A 16,643-nucleotide genomic window follows, 5' to 3' on the forward strand; every position below is an offset into this window, starting at 1 on the left:
AACCACTTGACCGATTTACATGCGGTAATTTTTGTAGGGTAGCTTCATTCCTTCTACCAAGTATTGGACTATTCCCGATGCATGTGGGTGACCCCTTATGCACGTGCCACGTGCAAAACGAAGAGGTGTCAGTTTTGTAATTGTTGCAATATCTCGGTAACTACTTGGCCGATTGCGCTGAAAGTTGGCATGTAGGTAGGCACCCACTAGGCACTGCATATCCATGTGCCAGAGTTGGGGAGCTGCTGCACGTGCGCACGTGCAGGGGTCGTTTCCAGATCTCGAGAACGGCTCGACCGATTGCGCTCAAATTTGGTACACAATTAGGGACCGGTTAGTAGGGTGCCGTGCACAAGTCAGTTGGGACCCATTTTGCACGTGCGCACTTGCAGGGTGCCGCTTCCAGATCTGGAGAACGGCTGGGCCGATTGTGCCCAAATTTGGCACATCGCTGGAGACCGGTTAGTAGGGTGCTCTGCACAAGTCAGTTGGAGGTACCCCCTCGAAATTTTGCACGTGCAAGGCCCACCCTCTCGCTCGCTCCGTTAGTCGCCCCAAAAGGCGTTATACTGGTGATTAGTGCGGGCGTAGGGAGAAGATTGGGAAGGTTTCTACTCCTTAGGCTTGTCGACAAAGGTAAGCGTGTTACCGATGTGTAACTGGTAATTCCACGAGTGCTCCGACTGCCCCACACACATAGCTGCCCCCCCCCCCCCCCCCCCCTCCGGTCCGACTCCCGCGCAGGGCCCTCGCCGCCACCGTCTCGCCAGCCAGCACCCGACAACGATCACCTGACCCGCGGTGTCATATCTCTGCGGGAGGGGGCCACAGGCAGGCGCCGGCCGGCGCGGCGGCACGGGGTCGCGGGTGCACGTCTTGGTCTGTCTGCAGTTGCACGTCACTAACACATCGCATGGCCTCAGTATGATCAGTTTGGCGCCAAGACTGGTAATGAAGATGAAATAAAGTCATTTTGAAGTCATGGAATAGTCATTTTGTACCACAACTAAAGTCGTATGTCATTTTAGGAGATAAAATAAAGAAATAATAACGAGCTAAGTCTTCAGCTCATTTGTTACTACCAGTAAAACGCCTTTTGGGCGACCAACGGAGCGAGCGAGAGGATGGGCCTTGCACGTGCGAAATTGCGAGGGGGTACCTCCAACTAACTTGTGCACTGCACCCTACTAACCGGTCTTTAGCGATGTGCCAAATTTCAGCGCAATCGGCCTAGCCGTTCTCGAGATCTGGAAGCGGCACACTGCACGTGCGCACGTGCAAGCGGGGTCCAAACTGACTTTTGCACGGCACCCTACTAACTGGTCCCCAACCGTGTACCAAATTTGAGCGCAATCGGCCCAGCCGTTCTCGAGATCTGGGAGCGCCCCCTGCACGTGCGCACGTGCTGTAGCACCCCAACCTTAGCACATGCAGATGAATTATCTGATGGAGACCTAACTGTGTACCGAGTTTCAATTCAATCGGCCCAACCGTTGTGCCGTTATTGAGGTTGCAATTTTGGGGGTTCTTAAAAAATGTCCAACTTTACCACGCGCCACGTGCGGTGGTTGGCAAGAACGCATGGTGGCCATCACACCACAGAACTTTTACGTCCAAGTGACATTCAGTAAAGAAGACCGCTTGTCAATCGGATGTCCCGTTCCTAAGATATTAGCTTTTAAAGAGCGTCCCCACGGCCGGCCGGCCGGCCGGCCGGCCGGCCGGCCGGCCGCTCATACTCAGAATTTTCCCTTAATTCAGTATGAGACTCCGCTCGCTTCGCTCGCTCCGTAATAAAGTCATAATTTGCCTGAAATAAAGTCACTCTCCGGCCAATAGTTGTACTGGCGTCTCTGGGTGTATCACAAGGCGGGTCATGGCCGGGTTTCAGCGGGGCCACGTAAATGACTGTGGCCTTCCGCTGTGTGTCTGACCGTGGGACTCGCCGTTCTAATGAATCTTACATGGATAAGGAATCTTGAATCTTACAGTCTCACTCGATCCAGTATAGTGCCAGCATATGCCAAGAACGGAAGGTTTTGCTTTTTTATCGGGTCAATAAATCTGTATCAGAAGGATAAAAACATAAAAACACACTTTTTCTTTACAACATACCGTAGAATTGAAGGCTAATTGCTAACTTAGACCGGACAGTTCATTCCTCCGTCAACCTCACAAAGTTTTATCCTCGTCCTTTGAGCTTGTGCTATTATTCTAAACTTTTGATAAAAATAAACCTTGGTCTGGCGGTAAATAAAACTTTGTTCGGTCCGGCCGTAACAATGCTTAAACGTTATTTCACCATTATAGACGACAACTCTTGCACTTCTCTATAAATTCTTATTTTTGAGAATCAAAAAGGTACACCTCAAATTTGTGAGGTAAACAAGTGGGTGAGTCATTTTTGGTTCGTTTTATTTGCATAATTGATTAAAGGTTTTTTGTGTGCCAAGCACCTTTTGAGAAGAAAAAAAAAACTATAAGAGTAACTGTTCCTCAGCAAATTGAAGATGGCTAGATTTTATCACAGTCAGTGTGGGTAGGGCTACTGCCCGTGCAAAAAAAAAGATGAATAAGAAGAAACAACTCTGACCAGTCACCATTGGTGACTCCTTCCTGATCCAAGTGAAATCCATGAATGCGGTCGGATATATGACGTAGCTGGGATGAATAGGTATTCGACGAAAAACTTGTCACGATTACCAGTGAAGAGTCACCCACCCACCTCTAACGGGCGAACCTCTGGCTCATCTCATCAGATGAGTTTGGCAAAATTGCGACATTGCATGCATGACGCCATTGTGTTCTCGTCTGACTATTGTCGCGCATTTCTGCTGGTGAAATTACGTTCTGCGTATCCATCTTCGGTGTCGAGAATCGAGATAGTTCACGAACTGCGTCGGAGCTATTTTGGAGTGGGGGGCTGGGGGGGTCCGCCTTCTTATCGATCCGCCTTCCCGCTCTACGTTTATAAATTCAGCGCGGCGGGGTCGGTACGAGTTTAGTCGCGCGCGCGAGCGGGGAGACTCGAGCGGAGCGAGCCGCCAGTCGGTCGATGACTTTGGTGGATAGCGGACGTACTGTCAGACGCTCCGTGTGCGACTAGCGTTCAAAGCAGACTGTGGGCGAGCGGTGACCAGGCGTGATTTGGACGCAGGGCGGAAGATATCAACCAGCGAAGAGAGGAGAAGCTATCTGTGGTCAAAGGCCTTCGACAGTTTGACTGTTTGGTGGTAAGACAGAAGATTGACGTGGTCTCACAGAAGTTTTTGATTCTGGGATAGAAAACTACGGTGACCAAACAGATAAGTTGTTGGTGGTTTGAGATAGAAGACTAAGTGGTCTGACACAAACACTTTCTGCTCGGACAAAACCCCGCGCTCGTATAGTCGCCTGCGGCGGCGGTAGCTCAGCCTTTGTGGCTGTTGGATACTCTGTGGACAGTTCGTGCATCTGAGGAGCTGGCCATGGCGAGACCCGGTCACTCGATAGATGTGCCCACGGCGGCCGCCTGGGGCTTCAACCACGGATACCTACAGATCCTACGGTCGGGTGCTCCGCTGAAGGAACGTCTGAAGACGCTGGCTGACAGAGAAAAACTCACCACCTGCGAGAGACTCATGTTGCTCTGTCCTTCCGACGGTAGGATACCGGACGATGCCGAGCGGCTGGATGGAGGTAGGCTGGTCAGCGTTGGTCGCGCAGCACCCTTCTCAAAGTCCGTGGCCGGAGCAAGAAGTCGAGAGTACGGTGCGCATGCTGTCTTCAAAGTGACCCGGCACGGGTCAACCGAGGGTGAGCAGCGACTGGTCGCTGCTGAGGCTGTCGCTTCACTGAGGACGATGCTGACAGTGGCCGAAGCGATGAAAGGCGTCAAACGCAGGCCGAATCAGCTCGAAACTCCGCAACTGGTCAGTCGGTTCGTGTCGGTTCTTCGGGACACGATAGCCCGAGATCAGAACCTTCGTGCCGCCTTCCGACTCGTCGAGTATGACTCGCGGCAAGAAGGGGCTCTGCAGAAGGCACTGGAGGCTGCCGTCTTCAAAGACGAGGCGGAAAGTGAGGAGCCGGCAATCGCATCAGAGTCAGAACCTGAACATGTGCCAGAAGATGTGGGTGCTTACCTCGCCTGGAGCTTCCTCCACGGCTACCTGAAGCTGGCTGTCGCTCAAAGGAATGTCGCCAGTGAGCTGGAGAAGCTGCAGAAGGACAGCGGTCTGAACCTGCCACTGAAGCGCATTGTCATCATCTGTCCGACCGAGCCAAACGACTGGACTGACGACATCACAGAGCTGGATGAACATCTCCAGCCCGTGAAGGACGTGGGAGGCGTGAAGGCCGTGGTGCCGGCGCTCTCCGGCAGGAGCTACGGCAACTTCTCCATCTACCGCTGCGGCTCGGAGGTCGGCGCCAGCTGCTTCGCCGTAGAGCTGGCCACACCTCTGCGCACCCTCCGTCTCGGGGTGGCCGCGGCCAACGTCGACCCCAGCGAATACACCAGAGCGGCGGCCCAGTTCACCGAGGAGCTCGGCAACCTGCTGAAGGAGTTCCCTGACGTCGCCGCACACTACTGCCTCCTGAAGGCTGACAGAGGAGAGCGCGTGCATCTTCAGCTCAACCAGCTGGCTGGAGCAAGTCGTGGCGCAAGTCAGGAACCGGCGAGAGCATTTCAGAAATACTGCATCGTGGCGTAATTCGTGCTTGCCGTGTAACCAACGCGTGTTCAAGTTGATGTGGGCATGGTCAAACGGACATAGACGAGTTTGCTCTAAAGCATGGCTATCGTCTTTTAAATATGGAAGGCTTAAACGTAGCAGTCTATCTATGTGGGCATGGTCAAACCGACGGAAACAGGTTTACTCTAAATCATGGTTAGCACCTTTTAAATTTACACGGCTTAAACGTATCAGTTTTTATTTGTTCCTAATGATAAATAAAAATACTAATGAATAAAAATTTGTTTTTTATATGACTAAGGTCCCCTTGAAATGCCCACCATACATCTTTGAACAAAAATGTTTTTCGCACCACAGGTGTGGAACTTGTTTCGATATACACAAGTTGATCTTACGCAACTGCTGTGTCATTTTGAAATGAAAACTATTCATAAAAGTCTACGGAGTTGATGCAGTTGGTTGACCCCCACAAGCTACAGCATTGAAAGTGGCGCTGACATCTAACATCTTATGCCAACAACAGACAACAACAGAGCATTGAACCTAACCTCTGCCCAAGTCACGGAGAGACACCAGTGTGAGAAACTATGCGAAGAACGGTTTGGGAGTGGCCCCCACCTGCACCCCCGTCACCCTCCATCCAAAACGGGCCAGTTTACCGGCGCATGTAACTGCTCGGCGTCTTCAGATGCTGAGCCAGCATACATTGCTGAAACGAAAAAGATATTGTGACTTGGAAGTCTTTGTGGGTATAGTTGTTAGATGTTGATATTGTGCCGGCTGCAATGTTAACTTTTTTATAAGTGTGTGCCTACTGTGTTGCTATCATGGTTGCGAAGAAGAGCTTTGATTTAATCGGATTTGATAATTAGTCTTATGGACGATGAATTGTAAATAGTCATTAAATGCTGATAGAAGCTTGTGCCTATGTATAACCCGCTTGCGTCATGTGACCCTATTGCGCACACATGACATGTACATAAGTCATGTACCATGCATCATGTACATATTTTATCTTCCTAGCCTTAATTCGCTATAAATTATTCGGTCTTGCATATACCTATCATGGATGCCTTCTAGATGCATGGCTTTGATGGTAATTATGCCTGTTTGATTTAATTTTGTTGTGTTTTTGTGTTGCTTTGTGTCCGGTGATGATTAATGTGCTAAATACAGAGGGTTCAAACTATTACAAACAGAATCAGCGGCAGTTTCTAACTGAGATATTTACTCATTAGATTGAATGCTGTAGGAACGGAAAACATCTCGGGTATCGTACGCAGGAAATGGAGCGTAATGAAGCCGACACAAGACAGAAATGAAGCTGAATTCGAATTTAGCAACCATTTTGAACATTTACAAAGTAGTTCTGGTGCCTTCGTAACATGTAACGAAGCTATCAGAGGCGGTTGTACGAATACCCGGGCCCTGTTTCACCGGTGATAGCAGCAAGCTGCTATCACGTTTCGCGAGCTGACGTCATGTCGTGACGCCATACTGTTGTCGTAATGGGTAGTTCCGGCGCACGATTGCCGCGACCTTGGCGGCGGCATTAAGTGACGTATGAGCCTAAAAGTAAGAGTTTACGCAGTCATGATAGTAAATATATTTTTGATATATATTTTTTCAATATGATGTATTTAAAAGAAGTTGGGTTTAGGAAAAATTTTGACATTAACTTCGAACATTTAGCTGATGACGTAAAACAATATTGCGGCAATCGTGCGCCAGAATTGCCCCTTACGTCAGCAGTATGACGTCATCACATTACGTCAGCTCGCGCAATTTGATAGTAGCTTGCTGCTATCACCGGTGAAACAGGGCCCCGGCAGGACCCCTACTGGTTGATCTAACGCGACATGACCCGACCTAGTCTAAATGCATCAAGACATCATCTGTGCTTAAACTTAACATGAAATTCGTGATCAGCCCCCCGAAAAAAAAAACTCATGGCAATCTGAATTTACGATACTCAAAACAGGTCCCGATCTTCCCGACTTTTGGGTCATTGACCTTACCAATGACCTAGGACCATTAAATTGGCTATTAACGGCTGCCTCTCGTCACGGGCAGCATGCGCGTTTTTTTTTCGTTATAAGCTCTTGCTCGATCAGGGGCCAAACGGCGAGAGGGGTCCAGCGCCCCCCCCCCCCCCCCAACCTCGTTCGCGGCTGGCAAAACACCAATATACGGGCGAGGGTTAATGAGGGATCCTACGAGCCGCCACGACTTTGTCCATTTTTGTCACGGAGTTTGTTTATTTCCTTTTCATATGCATGTTACCAACGTTTATTTATCTCCTCCATGCGATTATCACCGTTTTGCATTTGAATCCACACTTTTCCTCCTGAACACTTGCCTCGCTGAGGCACAAGCCCGTGTCCCCCCCCCCTCCCCGGGGGGGGCTTCCCTTTCTAACGTCTGAATCGTAGAAAAGGGTACTGGGGAAACAACAATGGAAAGCTGTTAACAAGATGAAGATTTCTCTCGAGCAGATCTCTTGCCTGGAGGCTTTGGCGAACGAACTAGTTATTAGCTGAGAGTGATAATCCAGAACGCGTTGAAAAGCCATAAGACAGCAAATTATGTCACAAAAAAGTCCAGAATCAGGTTAGGCCAGTAGGTAAAGACCCATTAGCGAAAGCTAATTTATTTTAAATTAATTTTAGGCGTCGCAACGACTCTGAAACGTCATACTCTTAAAGTTATTTACTGTCGAATTTTCCAAGTATCAGGTCATTTTGACGTAGAAAATGGACTGAACGTTTCACTCAGCTAGCTTAAACCGTTTAGAAAATATTGCAGAGACACTATGAGAGGAACATTACTTAACCCCCCTCCCAGCTGGATGCGCGTGACGAATTAATTCGTAATGAAAACTTAGTAATTCCCACATATTTATAGGTCGGGAAAGCTACCAACAAGTCGGCGGTACAAACGCTAAAAATAAAATATTCATCCTCCTTGTGACCTATGACCTGGATATTGCATTTCGAAAACCTCGTGTTCGAGAGAAGGCATGGTAACGCCCATAGAGTTCAGTGGAACGCCCCCTGCATTGACCGTTGGCGGCTCGCTCTGTTTACACTGCTCTAGAAGCGGCATGGTCCGGGGTGCCGGGGTACACTCGCCCGGCTGTGCTATCGGTCCGGGCGGCCCCGCAACGCCGCGGGAATACGGCCGATCTTCCCCCTACAGTAGAGACATCTAGCGAGCGGCGGCTGAACTAGCGGCCCGATAGCGCCCGGTGCTGGTATATGCCAGGGGCGCGCAATGACCTCTCGTGACCTATGGCGGATGGCCGGTAGATGAATATATTTGCAATGAATTAAGGCCTGGCTACACTATGCGTTTTCTGCGTGCGTTTTTTGCGAGTTTGCGTGATTTACGGAATATCGTTCTAGAAAGAAACGATATTACGTTTTTGTTAGGTATATCTTTTTCATATAAACTCTTAATTAACATAAACGTTTTATTAACTTTTATATAAATATTAAAGAAGTTTAATTAATAATAACCTTTTTTCTAGAACGATATTACGCAAAACCCGCAAACACGCAAAAAACGCACGCAGAGAACGCGTAGTGTAGCCAGGCCTTTATGCACCCTCACATTGTGCGCACCAGCAACCAGGGGGAGAAACTCCAGTCTGAACTGGCCCTATTTCCTACTTCTGGGTGGCGGTTGTGAAATAAGGGCCTCGAGAGTGGCCTACGGTAGTGACTAGTGACTCATGCTAGCCGAAGGCCAATTGCGACGCCTGCGCCATCTGTGCATACCATTACGGCATTGCGGGGGTTCTCCTCGGTTCACCGACAGACGGCGGTAGTGAGGCACCTGAAGGCTTGGCTTCGCATTTGCTGTATAATTTAGGGCCTTGGCTATATACATATACCGCCAACGGCAACTACACCTTTTTACGGCCAAATATAGAATGTGCACATTGCACTGACACAATTCACTAATAGTGCAACCGATTTCGACAGTTGGCATTAGACAGACTGTACCGTACTGTCGAAATTGCATGCACTGTTACTTAAATGTGTGCAGTGTGCACTGCCGCCTAAATTGGGCGTAAAAAGGTGTAGAACGTGTTATCATTCACGAACCAGTGAGTGGTTATTTTACTGTGCTGTTTGTATAACACTGTCGCTCTGAAGTTTGTTTTGGCTGTGGACTAACCGATTGTTTTTCTTTGCAGAGGAGATATGCCCGACACCGGAAGATCCGAAGGGTGGATACCAGGAGTGCTCCACGTGGGGACCTAACGGACGCTTCCGCTACTGTCAGATCAGATGCGACCCGTGAGTATGGGCAGCTAATGCGCAGTCCACACGGCTGAATAGATGAGTGTGGCTTGGAGACACGTGAAGCTCAACAGATGAATTAAGGACCGCGTGACACAACGAATAATTATGACACGTCATGATGCGATCAGTCGTACGCGCTTTAACTTGCCTATTGCAGCTGGCCTGTTTTCAATTAATGAGCTGGGATCAATATGTTATATTTAGGGAGTTTTGTTACAGGAAGACTAGCTCCGAGCTCAGGGGTTTCGATTATCTGGTAAAGTGCGTGGCTTTCATCACTCGTTTAGTTTAAATTGAAATGACAGGTGTTACGTCTGACTCAGGTTTTACAGGACACCATCTCAACAATGAGCAATCGGTGACATTTGCAATGAGCTTGCTCTTATGAGTCATGACACTGACTGTGGTTTCCTGACAGTATTAGTGACAGTGTCGATGACTGTTCGGTGGGCGCCGATGACCACTGTAGTCCGGGCGCCCAAAAACCCTAATTCATCATCATCATCATCATCGATGACTGTTCAGCGTGACACCATTGTTTAGTGTTTACGTTTAGCTACAGACCAACACATGCCCAGGGCCCATTTCTGAGTTCCATGATTTACCCTAACACTGTCTGTATATGTCTCTTTACAGAGGACTGCAGTTCAGCCAGCCTATTCCCGACTTCTATGTGTGCGGCCCTGAGGGCTTCTGGCGACCCAATGACCAGCCCAACACGCCTCTCATCTACCCCAGCTGTGCACGTAAGTCGACGGAGACACGGGCGTCATCTATAGCACAGGGTGTGTAACTAGCAAATACGGAGTGCCTCCGCCAGGCGTCGCTACTTCATATATATTCATATATTCATGCGACACAATCACAGTTGCCAAAGAATGGCCTTGGTGATGTTTGCTAAAACGCATGACGATGACGATGACCAGCATCCATCCATCTAACAGTCATACGCAATCACATTCAGGTTGCTCTCTCATTTCTAACGACAATCGCACACGTTCGTTCCATGCACATTTTGACATTTTTACAATCATAGGCACACAGTACACAGAGCATAAGTTATGTAATGTGAAAATAGTCGACATAAAATTGATTTCAAGCATTTGTCGTTCGCAAGGGGACTACTATTGTTAATAAAAACTAATTGTCATTTTCTTCTAAGCAGGGATGCGGAGCCGTGGAAATTTCAAACGGCTCCGGCTCCGGCTCCGGCTCCGGAGAAAAAAATCGGCTCCGGCTCCGGCTCCGGCTCCGGGTGAAATGTTATGGCGGCTCCGGCTCCGGCTCCGGCTCCGAGTAAAATGGTCCGGCTCCGGCGGCTCCGGCTCCGACTTAGTACATCCCCTATGCAATCAATTAAATACGGGTGGAAGAAAAATTGGATTGGTTATACGCGTTACCTACTCTTGCCATGACCGGCTCACCGCACTCCCCGCGCAAACGCACCTCGGAGAGCACTGGCAGAACAAAGGACTAGGAAGCGATGGCATTGGAAACGCAGTCGCCGCGAATCGGAGTTCACTGAACCATCGTAAGCTGACACCCATCTCGGCTGCATTGGGGGGGGTGGGGGTGAGGGGTGGGGGTGGGGGTGGGGTGGGGGGTGGGTGGGAAGAGACGGCGCTGGGAGTCGCAGTCCACTGCACTGGCTTCAAAACAATGGCCGTCACCTGATGACCGGTCCTCATGTTCTGGGGATGCAGTAGACGTGAGGGGGGAGGAGCAGACAGGAAGCTGAATGCGTACTGTGGGATACTGGGGATATTCGGCTTTTCATTCAATTGATGGCCCATGACGTACTATTGTTCTCAAGATAAGGGCCCAGGCGACCTGTAGTTTTGATGCGGTGAATACCCTTACCCTCGCCACAACTCGGGCCGAGTGCACCCCTCCTCCCAGCCAGCGCCACCCCCACTCGCATTGTGGCGAGGGTGAGGGTATTCACCGCATCAAAACTACAGGTCGCCTGGGCACTTATATTGAGACCAATAGTACGATATGTTTTACTGCCTTGTACTGTCAAACCGAACTAGGTCAATTATTTTTTCCTCTTCAAAAAATAAAAAGGAGCCGGAGTCGCCCCCTTTTTTGGCGGCTCCGGCTCCGGCTCCGGCTCCGGGCTATATTGTTTCACGGCTCCGGCTCCGGCTCCGGCTCCGGGCAAAATATGCCGGCTCCGGCGGCTCCGGCTCCGACTCCGGCTCCGGCTCCGCATCCCTGCTTCTAAGACATATTTTTGGAAAGCTGCGGCACTTTCTGCTTCTATGAGCCTCGCAGGCAAGTTGTTCCAGTCACGGATAGTTCGAGGAAAATATGAGTTGTGATAGGACAAAAGTCGTGATTGAAGTCGTCTAACCTTTTTGCTGTGATCATTTCTTCCTATGTAATCAGGTTGTATGAGGATGCCACTGACATCTAATCTGCTAAAGCCACTGCATAATTTAAACATCAAGCATAATCTAGCAGCTCGGCGTCGGGCCTCTAGATTTTTCCAGCCAATATCAGACAACATCCTGCTAACACTACTATCCCTCGAATAATCATCTAAAACAAATCTTACAGCACGTCTTTGTATCATTTCTAGTTCATGCTTCGTTCCCTCTGCACTTGGATCCCAGACACAGCTTGAATATTCTAACAGTGGCCTGACTAAGGTCAAATAGACGCTTTCCTTAACAGTCTGCGGGCAGCCTCTAAAATTTCTTTTGACAAATCTCAACATTTGATTTCCTTTACTTGTAACATATTGTATATGTTTTTGCCAATTACATGTACTCGAAAGGTGAACGCCTAAGTACTTATATTCTTTAACTACCTGGACTTCTAAACCATTTAGATAATATTTCGGTGTTTTTGCACATTTTTGTCTGGACATTCGCATTATAGCACACTTTTTAACATTAATAGTCATATTCCAGTTTTTGCACCATCGTGACAATTCATCTAAATCTGTCTGTAAGGTGACGCTGTTACAGTGTATGGCATTTGGAGCGTGTTGACTGGACGTAGTGTGTTCTTTTGGGTGCAACGCCAACTTGCAAATTGCAGGTTCGCTGTGCGGTACTTGGTTATAAAATAACATACTCTGTCACTATTCATCAAGCATGTCATAGTTAAGGCCAGTGGAGTGATTTGCGGGCATCGGTTGGTGATGCCATTTATTTCGTCGGTTGTTTGACAATGCCGTATTCATTCTTCTATTCTATAGCGGCATGCTGTATTTTGTAAATGGTTCAGCAATTTGACGTGTTTCTGTTTGTTTTTTGCAGCTGCCGAGCAGGCACAGCGTGTGGTCAAAATCAAGATGAACTTCCCCTCGTCTGTGTTCTGCAACAACGCCGGAAAGAACGTTCTGGACAAACGCATCCGGGAGGCCCTGCAGAAACTCAACAAGAACTGGAACTTCTGCATCAACACCGTAGAAGGTGGGTCCCGCCATGGAGAATTAGCATCCACGGCTTGGAGATCTTCGATAAGGGTGTATACTGTGTAGACTCAACACACCCTGAAATCCCAAAAAGTTCGAGTCTCGCTAGTATAGCTCCATGGGTCTGCTTACGATCAGCGTAGGTCCAAACTCTAGATTCCGTGCACTCGTCAGTCGTCATCCTTGATAGAAGATTCTCGTAGGAAGGGGATTTTACATACAAGAATGATCAGGAGGGTGTCTAGAACCCCATTGTTCGCCTTAGGAATTATGTATCATTTTGGTATCAGCGGGAGAGGGCCTCTTGGAGTTTTTATCGGGTGAGGTGTAGACAATTTTGGTCTATTATGACCGTTTCAGCTGGTTGTGGAAAGAGAGGATGTGGGGGCGTAGAGATCTGATATACAATGTATATATGATCTCTATGATCCGGCTGGATTGAAAAGTAATGCTGAGTCAATCAAAGACTACTGCTCCTGGGTGGCTGAAGATATACAATGTATCTATGATATCTATGATTAGACTGTGCTGAGAGATATCACACTGTCTCAACCAAGACTATTGCTCCTCGGTGGCTGACCCCATACCTAACGTTGTACGGGAGTGTCGACCAAGCGTATTTGGAAATTCCAATAACAACGAGCGTCGGTGGTGGAAAACCGTCACTTGGGTGTCGGCCGATGCAGGCACGGGTGGTGGTTGAGGCGCCCTCTACCGGCCGCACTGGGGCTCCTGGTACTGCCCTGCGCCAGTGTCTGGGTCGTTCATCGTCAGCATGGAGCAGAGAGATATGGTCAAGAAGGATTGTGATCCTGAAGACAGCGAGGATGAATGCCAGGAGAAGCTAAGAATTCTTGTCCATCTGTGGGTGGTGCGAACGGTATGGAGAGATAGTTGTGATAGCATGGGTCTGATGAAGTCTGTGAACTGTGGTGGGCAATGTGAATCTATCCTGAATTTTAAAATGAACGCACAGTCGCACATTAATTTCCAGTGTGGCTGATGCAGATTTCATTTGTGTAACACCTGGCGTTTAGAATGTATTCTTAGAGTAGTAGCATACTTAGGCAAATATTTTGGCGAGGTTTGATTAAGTGAAGTAGTTATTTTTGACGACCATTCAACGTATTTCAGTCACCGCTGGGAAAATCGGGTCTTCGAGTTTTCGATCACGGGAATGCTACGGAACAGCACTCAATTTTAGGCCACAATCAGTTGTTTCTGACGCGGATTGTGTCCCGTCCGTCAATTATTTTTAGATAACTCCTAAGCCGTTCCAGATATTAGCATTGGGCTTACGTTTCCTTCCATCAACTGATGATAATCAGCTGACAAAATGCTGCTGAAATTGGTAGACATTGACTGGGCATATTCGAATTAACAAAATTACGTTGGAAGTCTTCCTGAAATAAATAAAAAATAATTTGAAGAAGGAATAAACCATATTTTTATACGAGGTTCATACATTCTTTACCATTATTTTCTAGATCAATGGAATGTAAATTAACGCTATAAAATTGCATTCAGGGACGTGATACTGACCCTGGTAATGGTAGGATAATAGGGTGGCATTATGTTCATTCAACCACCGACCGGTGGGCCGCAGTGACTGAGCCCGCCTCTTTGGAATTGGCGTGTCACGATTTGTAACCGTTTAACCAACCGCTCAAACGGTCACCTCATAATAACCAGGGCCCAGTTCATATAGAGCCCCTATGCTGCTAAGGGACACTTATCGGAAAGGGCGACTCGACATACGGGTTCATGTAGCCACCCTTACACACCTGCACCAATGTTTCCAAAAGTGTCCTTTTGAAAAGTGGCACTTTGGAAAAGTGACACTTGCCGACTGGCTTTTCTATATGAACTGGGCCCTGCTCCTATTTAAACTGCCCTACTCGGTATTGGTGGAGTGACCGGCATCCCGGAACAGGAATATATGGTCAATGATTATATGGGTTGGTCCCGATTTATTAGGATGGAATAGACGCCGATGAATTCTAGCGTAAAAGTTACGCTCGCACAAATATCCGCACGGAACTCGTCGACCTATTTTCACGCTGTTTACTGGGACTTCATTCCGTTTATATCTGAAAAACACATATGCAAATCAGCTCGACAAGAAAGGGTAATAGCTACCAACTCAAACTGCTAGTCTGAGGTAATTAATCTCCCCAGCCCTCCCCTCATTCCTCCATTCCTCCCAGCGCGTCTCCGGATCCCTCTACCTGGAGCGGGCCTCTTCGTCTCCGCACTCTCTCCTCGCGTCCAGCGGCGGCGTCGACTGCGCGTGCGAACAGGCCCAGCCCCGGGGTCAGGTCGGCAGACGATATCTGCCGCCAGTCGACAGTCGACCGCCGTCGAGGGATCAGCGGTGCCGGTGCGCGCGCGGCGACTCGGCCATCACACACGTCACCATGGGAAGGAGGACTTGTGTGTCGCTTTGTGCTGTTCTGGCTGTGGTGTGTGTAGTGTTGGTGCCATCGCGGGCGGCACCACCGGCCGTAGAAGCGATTCAGCTCTCAGGTATGTTCATTGGGGTGAACGGACGACGCCGGCCGGTGAATGACTGGGCCGATAGCATGAGGTGTGACAGGAGAGCTCTACCTGTCTTACATGGCTGGAGGGTTCTACCTGACAGGACAGGGTAGGTAGACTCTACCCAACGGGCAGCAAGGGGACAAACAAGGTGGACTGATGCTGACGTGGGCAGCCCCGGCCGCAGTGGGGGGTCCGTCGCGTCCCCATTTTAAAAGTGAAGGATAATAAGCACCTGCAATCGGTGATTCCTCAGGAATGATAATGAGCGGATCGGGGTGGTCAGTCGGGCGTTTGGACGGACGGTATGTAATGTATCACGGACGGACGGACGGACGGACGGACGGACGGACGGACGGACGGACGGACGGACGGACGGACGGACGGACGGACGGACGGACGGACGGACGGACGGACGGACGGACGGACGGACGGACGGACGGACGGACGGACGGACGGACGGACGGACGGACGGACGGACGGACGGACGGACGGACGGACGGACGGACGGACGGACGGACGGACGGACGGACGGACGGACGGACGGACGGACGGACGGACGGACGGACGGACGGACGGACGGACGGACGGACGGACGGACGGACGGACGGACGGACGGACGGACGGACGGACGGACGGACGGACGGACGGACGGACGGACGGACGGACGGACGGACGGACGGACGGACGGACGGACGGACGGACGGACGGACGGACGGACGGACGGACGGACGGACGGACGGACGGACGGACGGACGGACGGACGGACGGACGGACGGACGGACGGACGGACGGACGGACGGACGGACGGACGGACGGACGGACGGACGGACGGACGGACGGACGGACGGACGGACGGACGGACGGACGGACGGACGGACGGACGGACGGACGGACGGACGGACGGACGGACGGACGGACGGACGGACGGACGGACGGACGGACGGACGGACGGACGGACGGACGGACGGACGGACGGACGGACGGACGGACGGACGGACGGACGGACGGACGGACGGACGGACGGACGGACGGACGGACGGACGGACGGACGGACGGACGGACGGACGGACGGACGGACGGACGGACGGACGGACGGACGGACGGACGGACGGACGGACGGACGGACGGACGGACGGACGGACGGACGGACGGACGGACGGACGGACGGACGGACGGACGGACGGACGGACGGACGGACGGACGGACGGACGGACGGACGGACGGACGGACGGACGGACGGACGGACGGACGGACGGACGGACGGACGGACGGACGGACGGACGGACGGACGGACGGACGGACGGACGGACGGACGGACGGACGGACGGACGGACGGACGGACGGACGGACGGACGGACGGACGGACGGACGGACGGACGGACGGACGGACGGACGGACGGACGGACGGACGGACGGACGGACGGACGGACGGACGGACGGACGGACGGACGGACGGACGGACGGACGGACGGACGGACGGACGGACGGACGGACGGACGGACGGACGGACGGACGGACGGACGGACGGACGGACGGACGGACGGACGGACGGACGGACGGACGGACGGACGGACGGACGGACGGACGGACGGACGGACGGACGGACGGACGGACGGACGGACGGACGGACGGACGGACGGACGGACGGACGGACGGACGGACGGACGGACGGACGGACGGACGGACGGA

At 51.0% G+C, this 16,643-nt stretch overlaps 1 protein-coding gene across 1 annotated transcript in view; it reads left to right on the top strand.

Annotated features, from left to right (window-relative positions):
- The window catches only part of LOC122387849, an 85,573-nt gene that overhangs the window by 51,902 nt on the left and 17,028 nt on the right, over window positions 1–16,643 (top strand). The window contains exons 59-63 of the mRNA XM_043378409.1: window positions 8,878–8,980; window positions 9,623–9,732; window positions 12,256–12,411; window positions 13,166–13,293; window positions 14,621–14,939. Coding sequence (XP_043234344.1) covers window positions 8,878–8,980; window positions 9,623–9,732; window positions 12,256–12,411; window positions 13,166–13,293; window positions 14,621–14,939 — 816 coding nt within the window. The remainder of the gene's footprint in view (window positions 1–8,877; window positions 8,981–9,622; window positions 9,733–12,255; window positions 12,412–13,165; window positions 13,294–14,620; window positions 14,940–16,643) is intronic.

Source organism: Amphibalanus amphitrite, unplaced genomic scaffold (assembly GCF_019059575.1).
Source record: "Amphibalanus amphitrite isolate SeventyFive unplaced genomic scaffold, NRLGWU_Aamphi_draft 000300F_arrow, whole genome shotgun sequence".
NCBI classification, from domain to species: domain Eukaryota; kingdom Metazoa; phylum Arthropoda; class Thecostraca; order Balanomorpha; family Balanidae; genus Amphibalanus; species Amphibalanus amphitrite.